Genomic DNA, 21,605 nt, shown 5'->3' with positions numbered 1-21,605 from the left:
AGACGGAATACCGGAATCTTTTCTAGTATATTCCAAACCTTCACATAAATTACAAATCCTGGTAATTTGATTTTTTATTATTGGAAATGGTTGCTTCATTTGCTATCACCATAAGTGGAGTCTAATAGATGAAAAATAATTTTATAAAAAACCGGTCGCATTTGGAAAAAGTGCGTAAGTCTAGTACTCATATCCAATCCCCAGTATATGTTTATATTTACTCACAGATATACAGTATTGAACAAAACAATTGAAACTTTTTCGAAATGGTCAACTTTAGAGGGTTATATATGACACATTCATGGATCGATTTGAATGAAATTTTCACAGTACTTCAGAAATAACTCCAACAAATATTTTTGAATTATTTTAACAATCACGACTTCAAAAACAGCAACGATTTGACTAGAGTGAATTTTTACGATTGAAGTAATCGCTTCATGGTATCTTCAGTAAAGTTGTAGATTTTGACGACATGATCAAGTTTGATAAAGACAAGTACAAATATATTTTGGGACAAAAAAATTGCATTTTTCGTTGAAAATTTTAATTAGGTTATATTGTTAATACTTTTGAACTCGTGCTTGGAAAAATTATTCAATAATTTATATTAAAACTTAAGTTATGTTTGATTAAAACTTAAATTAGATTTAGGCTTCTAAAGTTGATCATTTTGTTCGAAAAATCGATAAAGTTGTAAATGTTTTGCGCAATACTGTACATACATACATTTGTTCATACATTCATGCATACACTCCCTTGCAAAAGTTTGGGTTCACCCCTAAAAAAATATACAAAAGTGTTTTGTCCACATCTCTGTGATTACACGTCCAATTGAAACTCTCTGTAGCGCATTTGAAAGGCAATGAGCTATTCCTACTTCGTAGGTATTTTTCCATAAACAGTTTTTTAATTTTGTTTACATAATTTTTTACTTAAAGTTGTGACATTTTCCAAAAAACACAAAACATAGCTAATTTCCTCAGCATTGAATCGACCAAAATTTTAAATTATTGTGTCATCAGAATCGTAATCTCACATTCTTTGAAGAGCGTTACTGAAATTTTGGCGGAAAAACTGAAACCTATTCAAAATCAATGAAACAGTCATTCAAGTAATCGTGCGAAAGTTTGGACTCACCCCTCATTCTGGTGTATCGTGCAAAAGTTTGGGTTTACCTGAACTTACATTAAACACGAAAATGCTGAGAAATCTCAAACCATTCATGTACACGCCATCATTAGCGTTTGAGAAAAGCTATGGGTTATTGAAATCGGTTGAAAAATGGCAGAGATATTGACAAAAATGATTTTCGTGCGGCTCAGGTGAACCCAAACTTTTGCACGATGACTTGAATGACTGTTGCATTGATTTAGAATAGTTTTCAGATTTTTCCGCTAACATTTTGGTAGCTCTCTTCAAAGAATATAGGATAACGATTCTAATGGCACATTAATTTAAAGTTTTGGTCGATTCAATGCTGAGGAAACTAGCCATGTTTTAAGTCTGTTTTTGTTTAATGTCAATTTTTAGGAGTCAAGCAGATAGAGAAGCTTTTTTTGTGAGTCGATGGAACATGGAAAACTGTTATCATCCTCAATCGATCCCAATTTCGTTGTTAACGGAAAATTGACAAATGTTACGATCCGAAATGCATTGACACCGTTAGCGATGTGACTTTTGAATGAGATGAAAGGATACAAAGAAAAATTGAAAATTAAATATGTTTGGACCGGAGAGGTGGAAAGGTCTTAGTGAAAAAAAATTGAGAATTCAAAGCTGGAAATTATTAAAACTAGAAATGATTTGCTCAACATTATGGACGATATTCAGAAAGAAGAAACATCGTGGTAAATGTTCATTCAGCTTGAAAACCATAAACATATATATAGTTTTCAAGTTTTGTTTGTTACTTTATGTTTAACAATGGCTTACACAATAAATTTGTATCACGATAATATCGATGATTTAACTCAATTTTTTCAATGAATAATCAAAACTCTTTTTGTATAGCACAGTGGAATGTCAGAGGATTGAACAACATGCAAAAAATCGATGACATACTATTATTTCTAGATTATTTACGAGTTCCTATTGATGTTTTAATTATATGGGAAACGTGGCTCAAAGCAGATAATTGTTTTTTTATTTCAAATACCTAATTACAATTCAGTATTTTCTTGTCGAGATTCATTTTCTGGTGATCTTGTTATGTATGTTAGATGTGGGTTAAGTTTTAGTGTCGGTAAAAACTTTAATATTGATGGAATGCATTTAATTCATAGCGCTATATTTGAATGTATTAGTGAAACTAGCGCATAACATATTCTCTGTAACGGTCTACAAACATGAATGACAACAATAAATAAATATAAAAATCAATAGACAGTTATATGATGTTGTTGGTGTGTATAGACCTTCATCGTTTGATTTCATGAAATTTCATTTGGTGCTTGAGAATTTATTTTCATTTTTTAGTTCATGTCCCTTTTTTAAGTGGAGGAGTCAATATTACAATGAATATGGCGAACAATAATGTTGTCCTGAGATACAAAAGATACTAGAATCGTATGGCTCTGTTTGCTCAAATACGTCTGAGAAGTAAAAACATACTAGATTGTATGTAAATAAGAAGAACTTTTATAAGTAAGAAATGATACTATTTTTTCAGTTGTTAGTGATCACTTAATCGTTGTCTCGTCACTCGTCAATCAAGTTAGACAGCTCTAGAGAATGTGTTTTGCTTACCTGGTAGAATTGAGATTGAGCTCCAGTATCGCCAGGTCAGCTGCAATTTCACAAGGAATCAACCAGATGACTGCTTGGGATTAACAGACACCCTCAGTGTATAAGTGCTATGGATCTTCTATTTTTAGGCAACAATGGTGCCTGCCACGTCAGAATGCTGACCAATGAGGGGAAGCGGAAGGAGTTGATGATGCATTCAACTGGCTCCCACGGTAGACCGTATATACCACTGCGTCTATGCCAGTTCATGCGGGAAAGGTAAGGGGGTAGAGTATTTATTATGGCAGAGAGGCTTGCTGGTTTGGTTAGCAGACTGTGTATGTATCAGGCGTAAGGAAAGGCGTGCTATAATGATGAAAGAATGATGAGAATTGGATTGTGGTTGCTAAATACATGATATGCGGAGGTTCTTCTGACGCGCAGCACGTCTGTCATGCGAAGGAGTATACTAAAAAGTTTGTATGCGCAAATTGCAGGTGCAACCATAAGTCCCACTTCCCGAGCAAAGTTGAGTAACAAAACGATAACAACAGGAGTGAGGAGCGTAATTTACCACAGAATTCAAACTTCATGTGTATAACAATACTTATCATCAAAAATCATAATGCTTTCGATGCTCAAAAGTTATTTTTGATGGTTTAGAAAAGTATTGTATTATGCCATATAAGGAGAAACGAAGAACTTTGTATGGAGACTACAATCAAGTTAAAAAAAATAGATTTAATCTAAATTTATTCGTGCAATTTCAACTAAATTATATCTAAAATAAATGTTAAAGTCCTATTTTGCATGCTTAGTGGATTAGATCGCAAGAAAAAGTTTGATAAATCATACTTCAAAATTTAATATAAACATCTTTGAAACAAGCGTTTTGTTCAACTTTGACGACATGTAGCAAAAAATTGTGACGTGCTTAAACATTTCTGAGAACGGCATCAGATTATGCAGCCCCGAATTTACCGGTGACACATAATTTGATTTTTGAGACACGCTATAATGTCAATTTCGTTACACTGTGTTATTGCGCTGACTTTAAAACAGCACATGACACGGAGCGCATTAGATCGCATTGAGACACATCTCAAGAAAAAAATGAGGCGAACCTAAAAAGGTATCACAATGCTCAAGCGCGCCCGTGCGCCTGCAAGCAATGAGGTTCTTGCGCATAAACTAGCACGTACACAGTAACTCTACCGTTAAGTAATTGGATAGATGAAGTTAAGTATCTAAGTCTCAGCGAGATAAATATTTGACTTTTAAAAATCACATTAAGAGCATTCAAGCCAAATGTAACAAATATACAAAACATCCCAGACATCCAAAATGTACGCATAACGAAATCACCTGGAGGCTTTGTATGTGCAAAATTTCACTTATAAGATGTCGCGAAAAGGCTTTCTACGTACAAAAGTGGAGGCGATATGCGTGCATATATTATGTGATGAACAATAACATACAATGCGAGTGTTTAAATATTCCACCGAACTAACCTGTGATCTTATGCGACTCAACTTATGATAACAAATGTTGATTTGTCAGCTGCTACGAATTGATTCGATTTACTTTGTACTACTTTGTAGTGTTTTATGCGAGGAATCTCATCAATTTGACGAGTTTATCCACGGTGTTTTGCGAGTTGGATATAATTAGTATGTTATAACGTGTTATAACGTGAACTTTCATGCGATTTCTGGTTGTCTGGGATATGTATCCACTCATTAGCAGAACATCAAAACTTTGTCATAAAAACGAGCTTAAGGCAAATTTTCAGGCCAGCCATGTTGTATGCTGTACCAGAATGGACTAGCTGTTTCCAGCAAATTAGAGATCATATAAGGATGTTTATTTCAAATTGTATAAAAGTGAAAGTCTCGTTCGAATGGGATACATGATGCAAAATTAAATTGATTCAAATCGTTAATGAAGTCATCAGTTTTATGTGACTTAAATTTGCATCTTGTAGAATTCAAATTTAATCTGCCCAAATATGTAACATCTTTTGTTCCATTACGATTTCTATTTCACTTGGTTATTATCAATGTGAAATTACATATGAGTTTAACAGATCACCGAACACAACATAAAACGAAAAACTACTAACAATATACTTATTGACTTACCGGTTAAAAGAACATCACCGTTCAACAGAAACACGATGACATTACTTATGTACGATTTCTACATAAATACTTAGCTGCACTTCGTTTCAATTGCAATAATTAATTCGATAGGAACATGAAACATTCAGTGATTCACTGCACTGGAGGATTATTTTGCCAAATGACAATTAAGCTCGGTAACATCGAAACATAGTCTACAATATTGCATTTATATTTACTGAAACAACAAATATTTCAGTAACGACTGAACGGTTTAGTGGTAACGTGTTTGAGTAGTGATCGGATGGTCAGAAGTTTGAGGCTTGTCTGTTGATAAAACTGTGACACACAGTCATACAAGAAATTATAGTAAGCGCCAAATAAAATTGCCTCAATAGTATAGACCATGATAAATTGTCTAAAATGTACGTATATGGCCTCCAGATTTTTGCGAATTGAGGTAATCAATGCATTTTATACAATCTGCTTTTGAGCATGAGCATGAGCATAGATGATCGTACAATTCGTAGTTGCTACTCCGTGATTGACCAGAACAATCGAAGTTGCACAGGAAATTAATGAATGGGGCTTGGGATTAGCTTACCATTCTTCAATGTGCACAAATAGAGAGCTCAAGCATTAAAAGTCAATAACGGCATCGGCCACGTCCTTACAGTCATCGGGGAAGGGATGGAATATAAGTTAGACAACTGTTGTTACTAGAAACCGAGGATTGTGCGATATTTGCCAGAAAACCATTTGCCAGAAAACTATTCGCCAGAATGACATCTACCAGAAAACCATTTGCCAGAATGTACCATTTACCAGAAAACCATTTGCCAGAATGTACCATTCGCCAGAAAGTACCATTCCCCAGAATTATTTTTCTTGTCGATTTTGATCAATTAATGCATGGTGAAATATCTCGGAATCTAAAGATGGCCATCACAATATTCGACTTGTGTCACTTTTCACATCTTTAAGTGCACTAAATTGAACAAGTAGTATGGTAACAATCTCGTTCTTCTCATTTTAAGCTGTCTGCTACTGCACAGAGTGGAGACAATATAACACTATTATTCTACATCTCTCGCGAGATTTTCGCCTATTATATTTTGATACAATATTCTAAGCTGTTTTACCTAGCTTTAACTTCGAGAAAATTGTATTTCCTGTCACCGCAAGCTTTTCTTCATCAGAATATTGTATTGTACAACTACCAGATAATTTTTGCTTTTCAATGGGCAGTTTAGTTTATGGGCTGTGCTATTTTCTCCCGAATATCTATACCCCGAGTGTCTTTTCCCCGAACACCAGTTCCGCAAATGCCAGTTCCTTGAATACCCCGTTTTCTGAAGTGGAATATTTCCTCGGAAATGTTTTGGCTCTCATAATTACCATAACTTATTGTATATTTCATGATTATGAACCGTTTATATGATATGCAACCTTCTTTTTTGATCAGCGGTTCTCCGAACTCAGTATTTTTTTCTTGTTTTCTCTATCGTTCTTTCCAGTTTACCACTCTGTCTCTGAAGATTGTTCCTTATTTATTTTAAACTGCATCCATTTTGGTGCCGGCCATAAACCACGTGAATTCGTCAATGAGAAGCCACAAAACTTTAAAGAACAACTTAGGTTGGAAAGAAGGGCGAATCTCTTGTGAAGTCTTCCAAACCATAATACCTTTTTACTGGAACTACATATATTAAAAAAAAACATTACTTTATTGTCCGTCATTCTGAATATCGAATCTTTACATCAGTAAGCAGTATCTTTCATGCATAGTGGAACAGCTTCCAATGAATGGAATTGTAATTCTATTGTATGTTTTCTTCTTTCTAGTTCCACGGTCTCAACGAATTAAGTGCTGTCTTTTCAATTCATATTTATAAAGCTTCAAATGTTGATGTTGATCGTTGAATGCACGAGAACCGTAAGGAAGTCATGTGTACCTAGTCCAAAAATTAGAATACTAGAACCACAATACTCAAAACGGATATTCTAAGCTGGCTCACTAAGTAAATTGGAGATGGTGTCCAAAATACCCTGTACTTTTATATGTAACTAACAAAAACAATTTCACATATTATTTAACGCTCCAGCTCGATTATTTCTTTTAGAATTGGTTAATCTGAAAATAAAACTTAGGGGATGGTCTATTCTAGGGAATGGTACATTCTGGCGAATGGTTTTCTGCCGAATGGTACTTTCTGGCAAATGGTTTTCTGGCATATGGTACTTTCTGGCGGATGTCATTCTGGCGAATAGTTTTCTGGCGAATGGTTTTCTGGCAAATATCGCACAATCGAGACCGAGATTACCTCTGCATCTCCACGGTTGTCATGGAAAGGATATTGGGTTAGTGCAGTGGTCACCAAAGTGCGGCCCGCCGAAGCATTTTGTGCGGCCCGCGGACGATTTTGAGAATGTTGAAAAATGCGGCCCGCGGAAGATGTTGGAAACATTATAACACTCATAATGGAGAAAATAAATAACATAACTATCATATCTGTATATATTGAAGAACTGCGTTGATGGAATATTAAGCCAGTTATATATGTATGTAACGATTAACCTTCCGGTCGTAGCGCATTTGACCACCACTAGAAGCACCGCACTGATGCTGTGTACGAAGTTTGCTACACCCATGTTGTACAAAATACATCAGCACGACTTCTGAACTGTGGATCATTAGCAGTTGTGATGTGTGTGATGAATGATTTGAAGCTGCGTTATTGTAGTAGTGAAGCAAGTGTATGATTGCTTCCACATTCTATCAACTTTCATCATGCACACCAATATACTCAGTATTCATTCTTGTCTGGCGTTATTCACAAGCCATCGTCATTTCATTCAACTTCGTTGTTTCGCTTGGACGCGTATTTTCTGTGTTCCGTAGACTCGTGAATCGATCGAAAAATGGCTGCTTGCAGTGCCAGTGGTACGAAAAGAAAAATTAATGATGAAAAGCGAGTGTTCCAAGATAAGTGGACGGAAATGTATTTTTTTACTTTGGTGAAAGATAAACCGATTTGTTCAATTTGCAATGAAAGCATAGCAGTGATCAAGGAATTTAATATAAAGCGGCATTTTGATGCAAAGCATGCATCCAAGTTCGAAAATCTTTCGGGTAACCTGCGTGCCGATAAGTTGAGAGAGCTGCAGAGGCAAATGATACATCAGCACAGTGTGTTTAAAAAGCAAAACTCTGAAAGTGAATCATTGGTGAAGGCAAGCTACGTTATATCTGAAAAAAAAAAAAATAGCGCGGTCATCGAAATCATTTATGGAAGGAGAATTTATAAAGGAGTGCTTGGTATCGGTGGTTGAGATATTGTGTTAGGAAGTGTTTGTAAAAATCAGCCTCTCCGCTCCAACCGTAACGAGGCAAATCGAAGAAATTGGCAAAGAATTTGAAAGCTGTTTGAAAGAAAAGGCTGGGCAATTCGTTTTCTACTCAGTAGCACTTGATGAGAGCACTGATATTAGTGACACTGCTCAGCTGGCAATATTTGTCCGTGGAATCGACGAGAAATTCAACATTACTGAGGAGTTGGCGGCGCTTTTCCCTATGAAAGGCACCACGAAAGGAGTTGATATTTTTAATGCTTTGGATTCAACTCTTGATAGGTATGGGTTGAAGCTGATTAATCTTGTAGGTAAATCTTATTTAAAAATAGTTTATTACAATAATCATTCGGGTAGTTCTTAAAAATGCAGGAGCTGTAACGGATGGCGCTCCAGCCATGATGGAAAAAAATGAAGGTGCGGTGGCTTATTTACGAAAAAAGGCCAAACTGGTAGGAAACGGAGATTTCCTCCAATATCATTGCATCATACATCAAGAAAACTTATGTGCTAAAATATCAGCTTGAAAAATGTTATGGGTGATGTTGTGAAAAGCTCATTCGGGCTCATGGACTTAATCACCGTGAGTTTCAAGAGTTTTTGGATGAAGTTGGTGCCGAGTATCGTGATGTGCCGTATTTCCCCAATGTTCGCTGGCTGAGTAGAGGTGCTCAAACGGGTTTTCGACTTGAAAGATGAAATCAAACGTTTTATGGAGATGAAAGGAAAAAAGGTTGATTTCTTCGATAACAAAATCTGGATGTCGGATTTCGCGTTTTTGACAGACATATCGATACATTTGAACGAATTGAATGTTAAGCTTCAGGGTAAACAAATTTTCGTCCATGAGTTTTTGCAGCACGTGAGAGCTTTCGAAACAAAATTGCGTTTATGGGAGATTCAATTGGGAAAACGTGATTTTTCGCACTTCAACTGTATGTCCAACTGCTCAATTACAGATACCGAAAAATACGTTGATATGATAGTGACACTCAGAGAAGAGTTTAAAAATCGCTTCAATGATATCAAGGCAAATGAGACAAGTTTGAAAATCATGTCTATGCCATGGGGAGTTGACGTAGAAACGGTTCCAAGTAGTTTACAGCTCGAATTAATAGTTGAAGTTCTACAAACACTATCCTGGAAGATGTTTTTAAGAAAATGAATTTGTTCGAGTTTTATTCGAAATACATTACCGTTGCACTATGGGCCAGGAACGCAATCTGGCAGGACAAAATTAATAACTCGGTAACGAAGCGTTTCCGGTATTTGGTGTCTTCGGCAAAGTTTTTTGTAACAACGAGGACCATCTACTGACATGAACGGATAGTTCGTAGATCGTCCGCATAGGTGGCGCTACAATCTAACTTTTTACTGTGGCGTTCTAGAGACTTGGCATGTTCGACAAATTTGTTTATTTTGATAAAATAAACAACTCTCTCGAAGACGTCAAAATTCCACAGCCTACTGTTTTTGAGTTATTGGCAAAATTAGATAAAGTGAGTAAAAAACGATTTTTTTCACCGAATTTGACATTTTTCCTAAGAACTATGTCTTATCATATTTTTTGCTGATAAATGGTGGAAAAAAAAAATAATAATACGACGCATAAAAATTAAGAAATTATAAAAAACTTGATAAATAGAGCAATTTTTGAACCTTAATATCTCCTAAAGCGCAAAAAATCGCAAGCTCAAATTTTCAGGCAACATAGATCAATACTTGATGAAACGGACGTCAAAATTTCAGAGAGGTATATTTTGGTGTTTTTGAGATATTTCAATTTTTTACAATGATTATATTACTCCAATACAGTTAAATTTCCATGAGTCAATCTGAAGGGACGATCGACTTTTAGAAATAACGAGTCATGGAACAAAACCTTTCAGAAAACTGTTTAAAAAGCCATCATAGTAGCCATGAAATTCAGTTTAAGAGCATTTCCTTGAGTTGATATCGAGTTATATAGATGAAATTGTAGATTTCAACTGGGTACATAAAACTTGATCATGTGTCCGTTAATTTTTGTCATCATGGCTTGAGGTGAGCAATTTATTTTGTGAATATTTGTGTGAATGTGAAGCATATTCATGTTGATATCTCTAAATACCAAAATTTCAGAGCGCACGATCTCTTGTCCGGAGCTTGTAGATTTGTTTTCAAACGGGAAGAACGTTGATCCTTGGATGTTTCAAAACAGAGGATACAGATCAAAGGTATCACCTTGGAGATCCCTTCGATTTTGAGAACTGTTAGGTTGTTTAACCTTAAATATGTGTTTAATCACCGGATTTGCTTAAATTTTGAGCTTTCGGAAAACTGTAACAGACGAATTTGAGATGAAATCCAAAGCCAGCTTGTACTGTGAGCAGGTATAATAATTTCATGAAATAATAAAATATATTTTTCAACTAATTTGAATATACACTAAAATTTTTGCCACGGAATCAATATTACGAATCATATCGCGTTATGAAAAAAAAAACCGTAAAAAAATTAAAAAATCTCAAAAACACCAAAATAAACCTCTCTGAAATTTTGACGTCCGTTTCATCAAGTATTGTTCTATGTTGCCTGAAAATTTGAGCTTGAGATTTTTTGCACTTTTGGAGATATTAAGGTTCCGAGATTGCTCTATCTTTCAAGTTTTCTTCATAATTTCTTAATTTTTATGCGTCGTATTATTATTTTTTTATACCAGAAGTTGTGTTTGTTATATATTTATCAGCAAAAAATATTATATGACTTGGTTCTTAGGAAAAATGTCGTTTTTCACTCATTTTCTCTAATTTTGCCAATAACTCGAAAACAGTAGGCTGTGGAATTTTGACGTCCTGGAGAGAGTTGTTTATTTTAACAAAATGAACAACTTTGTCGAACATGCCATGTCTCTAGAACGTCACAGTAAAAAGTTAGATTGTAGCGCCAAATATGCAGACGATTTACCTTCTATCCGTTTATGTCAGTAGATGGTCCTCGTTGTTACAAAAAAACTTTGCCGAAGACACCAAATACCGGAAACGCTTCGTTACCGAAGTTATTAATTTTGTCCTGCCAGATTGCGTTCCTGGCCCATAGTGCGTTGATGAGTTTCCTGAACTACGGAAACATGCGTTGAAAATGTTGTCCCTTTTTGCTACTACATATTGTTGCGAACAGCTGTTTTCAAACATGAAAAATGATAAGTCAAAAGCAAGAAACCGTTTGACAGACCAACATTTAGAGAATTTGCTAAGAATATCTTCCTCGAATCTAACTATTGACATTGACAAGCTTGCTAAGGAAAAACTTGTACAAGAAAAGTAATGATACAAATGCAAAAATGTGTAGTTACCTTTGTATACATAATTGTAATGATTCAAAGTGGACAATTTTGTAGCATTGAAAACTGTATGATAAAAACCTGTAATAAAATAATGAAATCTAAAAAAACCTGTATTTATTCCAAATCACCAAAAATGTGTTTGAAAAATTGAACGTCTCGAAAAAATATGATGTGGCCCGCTAAGTCATACTGAAAATATACTTTGGCCCTCAGGGGTCAAAGGGCTGAGGACCAATGGGTTAGTGGGATAAGGTAAAGATCTGGGAATCACCAATGGTTGGTGATGCGATCCATGATATAATCACGCTTAATCGGTGTCGCGAAATAATTCGATTATCTTATTGTACGCCGAACAAGTGTTCATCACTCGCCCACTACTAACGATCCGCGGCGCATTTTCATTTCACTACGCGAACAACGCACGACATGTTTGATCCTGCTCTCATCGCCGGCCCCCGCAGGAGTAAGCATCAAGGTCGAAGGATCAAACACAATTCTTCTTTATACAATATGTTTTTACCGAATAAGTGTTCACTTTATTGACATGCAGTCTCAGTTACGTAAACATATTTGTTAGCTGGGCTGTAAAACTAGGAAGAAAGCTCTGCAAAGGATTCATTATAAAATTTTGAAAATGATTGTGAAGCTTCCTCCCATGTTTAGTACAAATGAGTTACATAGAATATCCAATGTTAAAACGTTAGAACAAATGACGAATTAAATAATTGATAACATTAAACATAAATCATTGCAATCTTCTATTGTCACGATAAATGCGTTACATATCTAGGTTAAGTTGAGGCCTTCCTTAGCCGAGTGGTTAGAGTTCGCGACTACAAAGCAAAGCCATGCTGAAGGTGTCTAGGTTCGATTCCCGGTCGGCAGTGCTGGAAAAGTTCGCATCACGAAGCATCACAGACTCGGGAACTGGCTAGGTGTGAGTAAGTCCGCACCCGTCTGCTCGGGAGAACATGTCAAAAGAAGTAGCAACAAACTCGGGAGCGTTTACTCGCGAGTAACCGAGCAAGGTGTGATTTATTATGGTTTTGGCAGACATAACCATCATATCGACAGCAAACTACTAGTTTGTAGTCAAAAGCCCTTGAAAACCATAAATCTCGGAAGGGAAGCAGCATTTTTCCTAAAAAAAGTTCAGAAGAAATGTTCGTCACTTTCCATCACTGCTGATCGGTACAGGATCTTTTCGTATTGGAAATCTCCTTGACTTCCTTGGGTCACACGATGTACGAATGCGAAAATGCCAACTTAAGCAATGAAAGCGGCTCAGTACATAAATGTGAAAGTGCTCATAAGCTGGCACTGTCCCAGTGAGGATGTAATGTCAAGAAGAAGAAGATCTAGGTTAAGCAACGTTAGATTTTTGAAAGATTTTTTTTCTCTTATGAGCAAGTGAAATCAACTCACCAGTAAAAATTCTAAACTGCTACGGCAAATGAAATGTAATACGCTGTTAACAAAATTTTTATTATTATTATTATTATTTATTAACGACACTTTTCCCTCGTCAGGGCATTCATGTCGGGTTAACAAAATGTTAATACAATTTTAATTTAGTATTACCAAACTAGGATGATGGTGTTGCTTAACGCTCAACGCTCCGTCATCGTAATCATCGTCATCATCGAAACTTCAAAAGCAGTTTTTCTGTTCAAAACTGAAAATTATTCGACGACAATGTGTTCACCGTGTTGTGGTTGGAGAATTGAATACAGTGAACACTTTTTCCTGTGAATTTTCTTGACTTTGAACGAAAAAACTGCTTTTGAAAATTCCGAAATCGATGACGGATCCTGCCCCCTTAACACAACTAGATATTAGATATAAATACAATGTTTTAAATAATATTAATAAAGAAATTAAAAAAAGATATGTAGGTTTTCACTGCATCTATCCAAAAATACAATACAACAAAAATGTACTCATATTTTTTGGTTTTCCCCTAAAAAGCCGCAAAGCCTCCCTGTCCTCTTCTTTCGTAGTGTTCTTTTTTCCTCCGGGTCCGCTCTATGAACGATAACTGACAAAAGTTCATCTCCAGAGCAGAGCAAAAGCTTTGCCTTCTTGCCAGAGATGAGGAACCAGTCTTGTGGCCACACTACTGCCAACCCAAGACGACAAAGTTTAATAAACCACTTCCGGCTGCATAATACGGTTCCGATGATTAGGTGCGTTTTGAAAGCAGGAATCGCCCCGCCGGGTTTTAGGATGCACTTTTCGAGCAGTGGTGGTCGTTGCAAGGAACCGAAGAAAAGCTACTTCGCTTTCATCGTCGAATTTATGCAGTCAATATCATGTGTTGATGCATTATTTATGGTTCAATAATATATCAAATTAAGAAAGTTTTGCAACACGGCTTATTGGGTGCTGGTGCGATGCTGGCGAAAAAGGGACTTATTGTATGGAAATAAGCGTTCATTGTTGGTTTCATGGTGGCAATGGAATTACATGGCGTGTTGGGAGTAGGGTGCCAAACTCGAGTGGAACCTTAAGCCCTCCATTTCTTGAGAATAAAACTATCACGAGAGTTACTGAGGCACCTAAAAATCCAATTAATTCACTTCGAGTCCACGTTCCATGATTTGTTATCGAAAAGTATGAGATATATTGTATTTGGCAATGTTTACATGCGCATCTGGGAGGGAGGCACAGATACTACACACGAAATATTGAACAACACTTTTCCAAATTGCAAGATAACTTCCGCTCACCAACGACAATCAAGGCAGGCTTGGGAAGAATCGCTAGTTTTCTTTTGATGTGTACCTGCGATCTTTCTGGACAAACTTGGAAAAAGGGCTATAGTTTTATGCGCATTTAATTTTAATTTTGATTGGAAAAGAGTAAAAAGATGCGTGTTTCAGTACTTTATATTCGATCAAATTAAAAGGTGCTATCGTGGCATTGCTTTTGGGTGTGCAGGAATTCATTTTCAACCGATTGTTGTCAACTTTGTTGAAATGCAAAAATATGTTTTGATCAATTACGCGCTTTTTTCATGTTTGTCCATTCTTTAAGATCTGGGCTCACTGTGACAGTTCGTGACAGCAGAATCTCGGCTCACTATGACGTACATAAATTTTGTATCGGTTTCTCCCTCCCAGATGCGCATCACCACCGATTGTCACTGTTGTGATCTGAGGCCAAACATCAATCAATCGGAAGAAAGGCCATTTGATGTGACCTATAATCGGATTTAGTTCAATGTTATAAGTTGTTACTTCCTTCGAAAACAATTGAGGCCTGTTCTAGGCAGTAATTCAAAGCAAGAAGCCAGTTCTTCTACTTTCTGGCATTGCGTTCCAACTGGAACAGAGCCTTTTCTCAGTTAAGTGGTATTCATATATCGTCTGGCAAGTACGATGATGCTTAATGCCAGTTGTTCCCAACCGCCAGTGGTTCCCAACCACCTTGAAACAACCACCCTCTTTGAAGTTCTACACGCATCTCTCGGACCTCTGGAAATGGATAGTTTATGAAACTGGAGGATTTGTTTATATAATAAGTATTAAGTCAAGTGAATCCAATGGCTACAGCTCAAAGTTTGAATCAAAATAAATGGATTATTTCAAATAAATTTAATTATTTTTCTCTTAGACATTCTTGTAAACTTTTTCTTTTCTTTCTGGCGTCACATATCAACCGTTAAGATTCTGTTTCTAAGTTATGTGTTCTACAAGCACTCCTATGGCAAATTTAATAAACTGAAAATAAATTATGTTTATCACGTTGTGAAGTCCTCACAGTGAACTTCCCTGAATCCATAAATTATCAAAACGAATCCATTCGGCGTTACGGTAGATAGCAGCGCAAGCCCAACAAATGGCTGTTATTAAACTTTTTACCCGGCTTCAGAACCGGTGTTTACTCATATTTTTCGCGTGGATGAACCCAACTTGGATAATTCAACAATGACACAGCCATCGGATCCCTGTTTTTAAGCGAAAATGTTGGGAGCTATTGCCGGCAGCTTCTGTTTGTCCTAGCGCTGATTTCTATTTGCAGCACTGTTTCTGCAGCATCATCATTTTTTATTTCAATGCGTGCAATTCTTTTCAATAGTGTTAGCTGCTACAGCTTCAGAATTCATAGCCACTCCGAAGGCAAATAAAATGCTGCCAACAAACAGAATCGTCCCACTCCGTTGTCACGATACTCGCTCGCTATGCATTTTTGCGCAGGTTTTTGTAGTGGCGTGGGTAATTGTTTGAGTGATGTGCACGCTTTTTCAAACCAGCCATTCTCGAATGGTGTCATGCTGAATACATGTTCAAATTGTTCAAGCATTTATGTAGGCAGCTCTCAAGTGTCTCTTCTACCAAGTGCTCTAGTGCAAACAAAACATACAACATTGGAAAATTGGGCATTGACAAAGATACCTTATGGTGAATTAGATATCAGAAGGTCGGCCACAAAGTCACAATCCCCATCAACTGGGAATTTGTGTCATCGCCATATTTGAGTCTATTTCACTATCTACCTTAAAAAAAACAGTGCTGAAAAGTTCCACTTTTCAGTATTGTTAACGGTGATGAAAAGTAGCACTTTTCAGTCGTATCATACGTCTGTTCTCTAATTACCTAACTCGTTTCTGATTCTACATCCGTTGGGCGATCCAAATCAGACTCAGGAGAGTTATTCTGATTAAGAATCCGGATCTTCTTGTGGGCCAACATGAGGAACAACTGTGGGTAGAATATGGCAGCAGCTATAAAGTGTGAATTAGATTTCCGCTCCATACTGGAAAACTTTTTGTTAGGATTTGCCGTTCGATTCTGGCAACATGGAAATGTATATACAAAAAAAAAGATCGTGGGTCAGTTTCCAATCCTGTTAATATCACTATTTATGTGGACATATTCGAGGCTTACCTTGTCCAAATTTGGTAAATTTAATTCATGATTAATTATTTAGATTTTATTGAATCTACGGTCATCAAAGTTTTAATAAAATGAATCGTTCGATTTTGCCACGTTTCGATTTAGGCAACACGAAATCTTTTGTCATGTTGCCAAAATCGAAGAGGCACTGTACGTAGTTTACATATGTGCTCGTGCCGCTACTGTGCCGGAATCATAGTTCATCTGTAGCATCTTTACCGCTACAGAACTATTTTTAGATAATCTATAATTATTAGACTGGCCCAGCTCATCATGGGAGAAAAATAAAGTTTTACAATTCCACGGGGCACCCCCCAGGATGATTCCTTAGAGTTAGAGGAAGACTTAATGAGAATTTCAGCTCATTTGGTCGTTCCATGAACTGGCGCATTACAATTGAAGTTAATATAGGATTTACAGCTCAAACATATGAGAAACAGCACATTCATCTCCTGTTTGGGTCAGAAAAATTGTTGATCGCTTTCAATTGAACACAGAATGTCAAAAACACAACTTGATACCATAGCGAACAATATTGTAGAAGGTTGTATGATGATTAAAATTGAGAAAGTTGGCGTTTTAACTATCTGAAGTAGATTTGCAATAATGCTTAGTATTTCTTCAACATAGCTAGGTGCGCATCATAGCCACCTATGACGCTGGGCGAGCTGCGGTACAAGATGATATGTAACGGGAGTGCTGATCTAAGCCTAACTTTCAACAACTGATAGGTTAATGAAAATAAGCTTGAATTCAGATACAACCTTCTGCAACTATGTTCATTAAGGTATCAACTAGTGAATTTGTCATTCTGGGCTCAATTGAACGTGATTAACGACTAAACGGAACAAAACAGAGACAGAGGGTTAATTTTCATCATATTTGAAACGAATATTCCATACAAACTTTGAATTGAATGCGCCAGCTGGGGGAGCAACCCTAAGGCACATATCTAGTGGGTGCCTCGTTGAGATTTACAACTTTTTTGTTTAAGGGCAAGTCTAATATTTATCATCTACTTTCACTCTCTTCTCTTCTCTTACTCTCACACCAACAGGTAGGAGAGTGCTTTGCAGTTAGTCCAATCAATTTCCATATAAGCCATAGTCCACTGCTCTTAAGCTCCGTGCGGCGTCTTCTGGGGGATGGACGGGTTATTTTTTGTGGAGGGGCTGGGAATTGAACCCATGATTATCTGCTTATGAAGCGAATGCGTAACGTCAAGACTACGGACCCCCTAACACCCCATTTTGCATTTCCGTAAAATATCGTTCAATTATCAACATAATAGCAGTCGCTAGAAATTCCAGTTATTTTTTTTATCCCTTCACATCCCTACGGCAATCTAGCATTCAATTATGATATAATTGAAGATATTCAGATGATTCATGAATCGTGTTTGTGGACAAATTGTTTGCCCCTTTCTCAACATGTAATTTTGAAAGAATTTATAACAAAAGGTCGAAAGACAAAAAAACTAAAAGACAGAAGGTCGAAAGACAATAGGTCTAAAGGATAAAAGATGGAAGAACAAAAAAGAAGAGACAAAAGGTCAAAAATCTTTTGTTCAACGAAGGAAAAAAATTCCACCAAGCAAATCATCATCGACCTTTTGTCCATGCTCAACTTTTCCATTTGGTGTTGAATGCACTAAAATATCTTGTTCATTTCGTTCCATAGATTTCTTAAAATTTGATTTTTCATTGTGGGACCAGTGTACAATAGAGTAATGCATATTTTGAGATTTCACATAAGAAGATGTTTGTTAACTTTTCCACAAAATATAATAACGAAGAAATAGAGGGCCGAAGGTTTGCTTTTCCCATAGTAGTTTCCATGTGAACTTAAAATGACATGTGCACAACCAAATTTATTTCCAAATCACTTCAAGTTTAGTGAAAATGATTTTTATTATCATTGACACCATTTAAGCATAGGGGAGCAGAAACTTCAAAATTTTCATTAGTCTGATGTACAAGAAGAAATTTTGAAAAAAGCGGTTTGCTTAAGTAGATCCAATTTGTTAGCCATATGTACGATATATATATACGATATATAATTGGGCTAAATAAATTTCTGCATTGCAGTTAACGTATCCGATTCTATCAAAAATGGGTGTAATTACAATGCTTTCAGTGATTTAATTTTCCCTAGGTAGAGTTGGTATATTCTTTAATCCCACACAGTTTACATGCAATCGATTTGCTCATCGTAATTGCAAACCTACTCGACAATTGAACGAATGCTATCGAAGCGAAGTCCTCTGCAGGGCAAGTGCGTCTCCCCACTTGCAGCATACACCACTTCCCGTTCAAACATCCGCACAGCGAATGCATATTTTTTAAGCACCAGCAGACAAACATCACTGACCTGGATTTTAAGCGCTTTTTTTTTTGGTCTTCTGTTTACTTGCAGGAAACACACCCTCTCGATTGGCGCCCAACGTTGACAGCCACCATCCGGAGGACATCTGGGAAATGTTTTCTCATCACCTGTCGTGTGCTGTTGCTGACTGACTGCTATTGACCACTCCCTCTGATCATCGAACAGAAATGCTAAAAGCACTTACTTAGTCGCTCATTCACGTTTCACGAGTCGATGACAACAGGCTAAGGCCAGAGGCGTGCATTGGAGTTTGAGTGTGAAGTTTTTAAATGGGAGGCGTGATAATTGAGTCTTTATATTGAGTGTGAAAAGAAACAGATGCAACAACATGGATGATAATCTAACGTATTTTCTGACTACGGGTGGTTTGTTCGGGGAAAATGCTTCGATAGGAGAGAATGCATTGAACGACACAGGAGGGATGCCTCGTGGCAACTTCACCTGCCCATCGACGGATATGCCAACCACGTACACTGTGTTCATGATACTATATGCCGTCGTGTGTCTGGTTGGTGTCATGGGCAATACGTTGGTAATCTATGTGGTGCTACGATTTTCCAACATGCAGACGGTGACCAACATGTACATTCTGAATCTGGCGATTGCGGACGAGTGCTTCCTGATCGGTATTCCGTTCCTGATAGCAACGATGCACATGAAGCGTTGGGTCTTCGGTGGAGCCATGTGCAAAGCCTATATGGTCAGCACGTCGATTACGCAATTCACCTCTTCAATATTTCTGTTCATCATGTCTGCCGACCGCTATATAGCTATTTGTCACCATATCTCATCGCCCAAGTACAGGACGCCTCTGGTGTCTCGAGTGGTCTCTGCTCTTGCTTGGCTAGCTTCCGCTCTAATCATGCTGCCAATCATGATTTACGGTGACATCATCCAGCTGCAACCCAACAGCTACTCGTGTCAAATCGTGTGGCCAGAATCACACGAACATATGCCCGGATACACGTTCACGCTCTACTCGCTGATCTTGGGATTTGTAGTGCCACTCTGCTTTATAATGACATTTTACTGTCTCGTGATTCGCAAACTTCGTAACGTAGGGCCAAAAACGACCAACAAATCACGCGGAAAACGACGTTCCCACCGGAAGGTAACGAAACTAGTGCTAACCGTAATCACCGTCTACATCCTTTGTTGGCTACCGTACTGGATTTCGCAGGTAGCGTTAATTACTTCCCCGGATGGGTCCTGCAGCACTCGGCTCGATATCATACTTTTCCTCCTGGTCGGTTGTTTAGGTTACATTAACTCAGCCATAAACCCCATCCTCTACGCGTACCTTAGCGAAAACTTTAAGAAAAGTTTTCTTAAAGCCTGCACCTGTGCCGCCCGGGCAGAGGTAAATGCCCAGTTAAAATTAGAAAACAGCGTAATGCCGAAGCGGTCCCGCACTCGAACGAACTCCGACACGACCCAACTGACCACATCGAAAGTGCAACATCGGCTGTTGATCGATCCGACCACGACGGCCACCACGACAACGACCGCGGCATCAACCGTGTCCTCGCGGAATCCCAGCCCACCTGTCGTACAAAGGAGCTTAATGAACAATAACCATCACGGAAGCGGAAGTGGGAACAACGGGAAAAACTGTAACAACGACCGAACAGCCGATTCGGCCAATCGAACGGCACCGAATGCCTCCAATGGCCACAATAGCTTAGGTGAATTAGTGCAATTGTCTTAAATATTACCAACTAAAATTAGTACGACTACGAAAAATTTAACGTTACTAGCACACACACATACACACAACCCCAAATAGAGAGCCCAAAAGCACCCCACAATGAGATGTAATTAAATAGGAGAGTAATCAATTGTACATTGTACACTAGTGTCATAAATCAAAATGCGGCAAACAAAGTGAGAGATAAACACTGTACATAAACTAGAGACGTAAATTTGAAATTTATTGAAATGCCATTTATATAGGATAGGAATTCCGGGGCCTGGCCACAAAAACACATTCATGTGCGAAAGTAAATTCTATGATATAAAATGCTGACTAGTGTTGTTTTTGAAATAGGAATTTGAGAAATGGCCCATGATTAATGGGAACTAAATCAGTGCAATGTTTCTTTCCGGAAGCATGAACACTGATGACCGTGCAATTCGTAGTTACTACTCCGTAATTAATCTGATTATTCGAAATTGCATAAAAAACCAGTAGACGGAATTTAAGGGGCAGGATCCGTCATTGATTTCGGAATTTCCAAAAGCAGTTTGTTCGTTCGAAATCAAGAACAGTTACAGGAAAATGTGTTCACTGTATTCTATTCTCCAACCGCAACACAGTGAACACATTTCCATCGAATAATTTTAAGTTTTGAACAGAAAAACTACTTTTGAAGTTTCGATGATGACGATGGTTACGGTGACAGAGCGTTGAACGTTTAGAGAAACTTTATATATCCATTGTACACTTTTGGGAAATTCAGATATTATAAAGTCAATAACGGCACCGACCACGTCCTTACGGTCATCGGGAGAGGGAAGGACCATTAGTTTCACCTTTGCATGATTGTTACGGGAAGGAGTTTTTTTTAGCGGGAAGGATTCAGTAGCCACACAATATGGATTCACCTTGGTAAGTGATACGATGGCTCCATCCCATTACCCCGAATGCCACTACCCTGAACGCCACTACCCCGAATGGGTTTCTACCAGGCATTACATTTTATCTTATCAAATGATCATCTGAGAGAGAAACGGATCGAATAACAAGATATAATCTTAGCGCTCTTTGATCGATCTTTCATCGAAATCTCTAATTCATAT

The 21,605-nt window shown here is 37.5% G+C and overlaps 1 protein-coding gene across 2 annotated transcripts in view; it reads left to right on the top strand.

The window, feature by feature from the left end:
• Positions 1–20,826, top strand: part of LOC5577003 (somatostatin receptor type 2) — a 234,684-nt gene extending 213,858 nt beyond the window's left edge. For both annotated transcript variants that reach the window (XM_021849702.1, XM_021849701.1), the window contains one exon: positions 18,837–20,826. In XM_021849702.1, the coding sequence (XP_021705394.1) occupies positions 19,135–20,514 (1,380 nt within the window). In that variant the 5' untranslated portion in view covers positions 18,837–19,134 and the 3' untranslated portion in view covers positions 20,515–20,826. The remainder of the gene's footprint in view (positions 1–18,836) is intronic.
• The last annotated feature ends 779 nt before the right edge of the window (positions 20,827–21,605 follow it).

This window comes from Aedes aegypti, chromosome 3 (assembly GCF_002204515.2).
Source record: "Aedes aegypti strain LVP_AGWG chromosome 3, AaegL5.0 Primary Assembly, whole genome shotgun sequence".
Lineage (NCBI taxonomy): Eukaryota > Metazoa > Arthropoda > Insecta > Diptera > Culicidae > Aedes > Aedes aegypti.
This window is presented reverse-complemented; position numbering and strand designations above follow the sequence as displayed.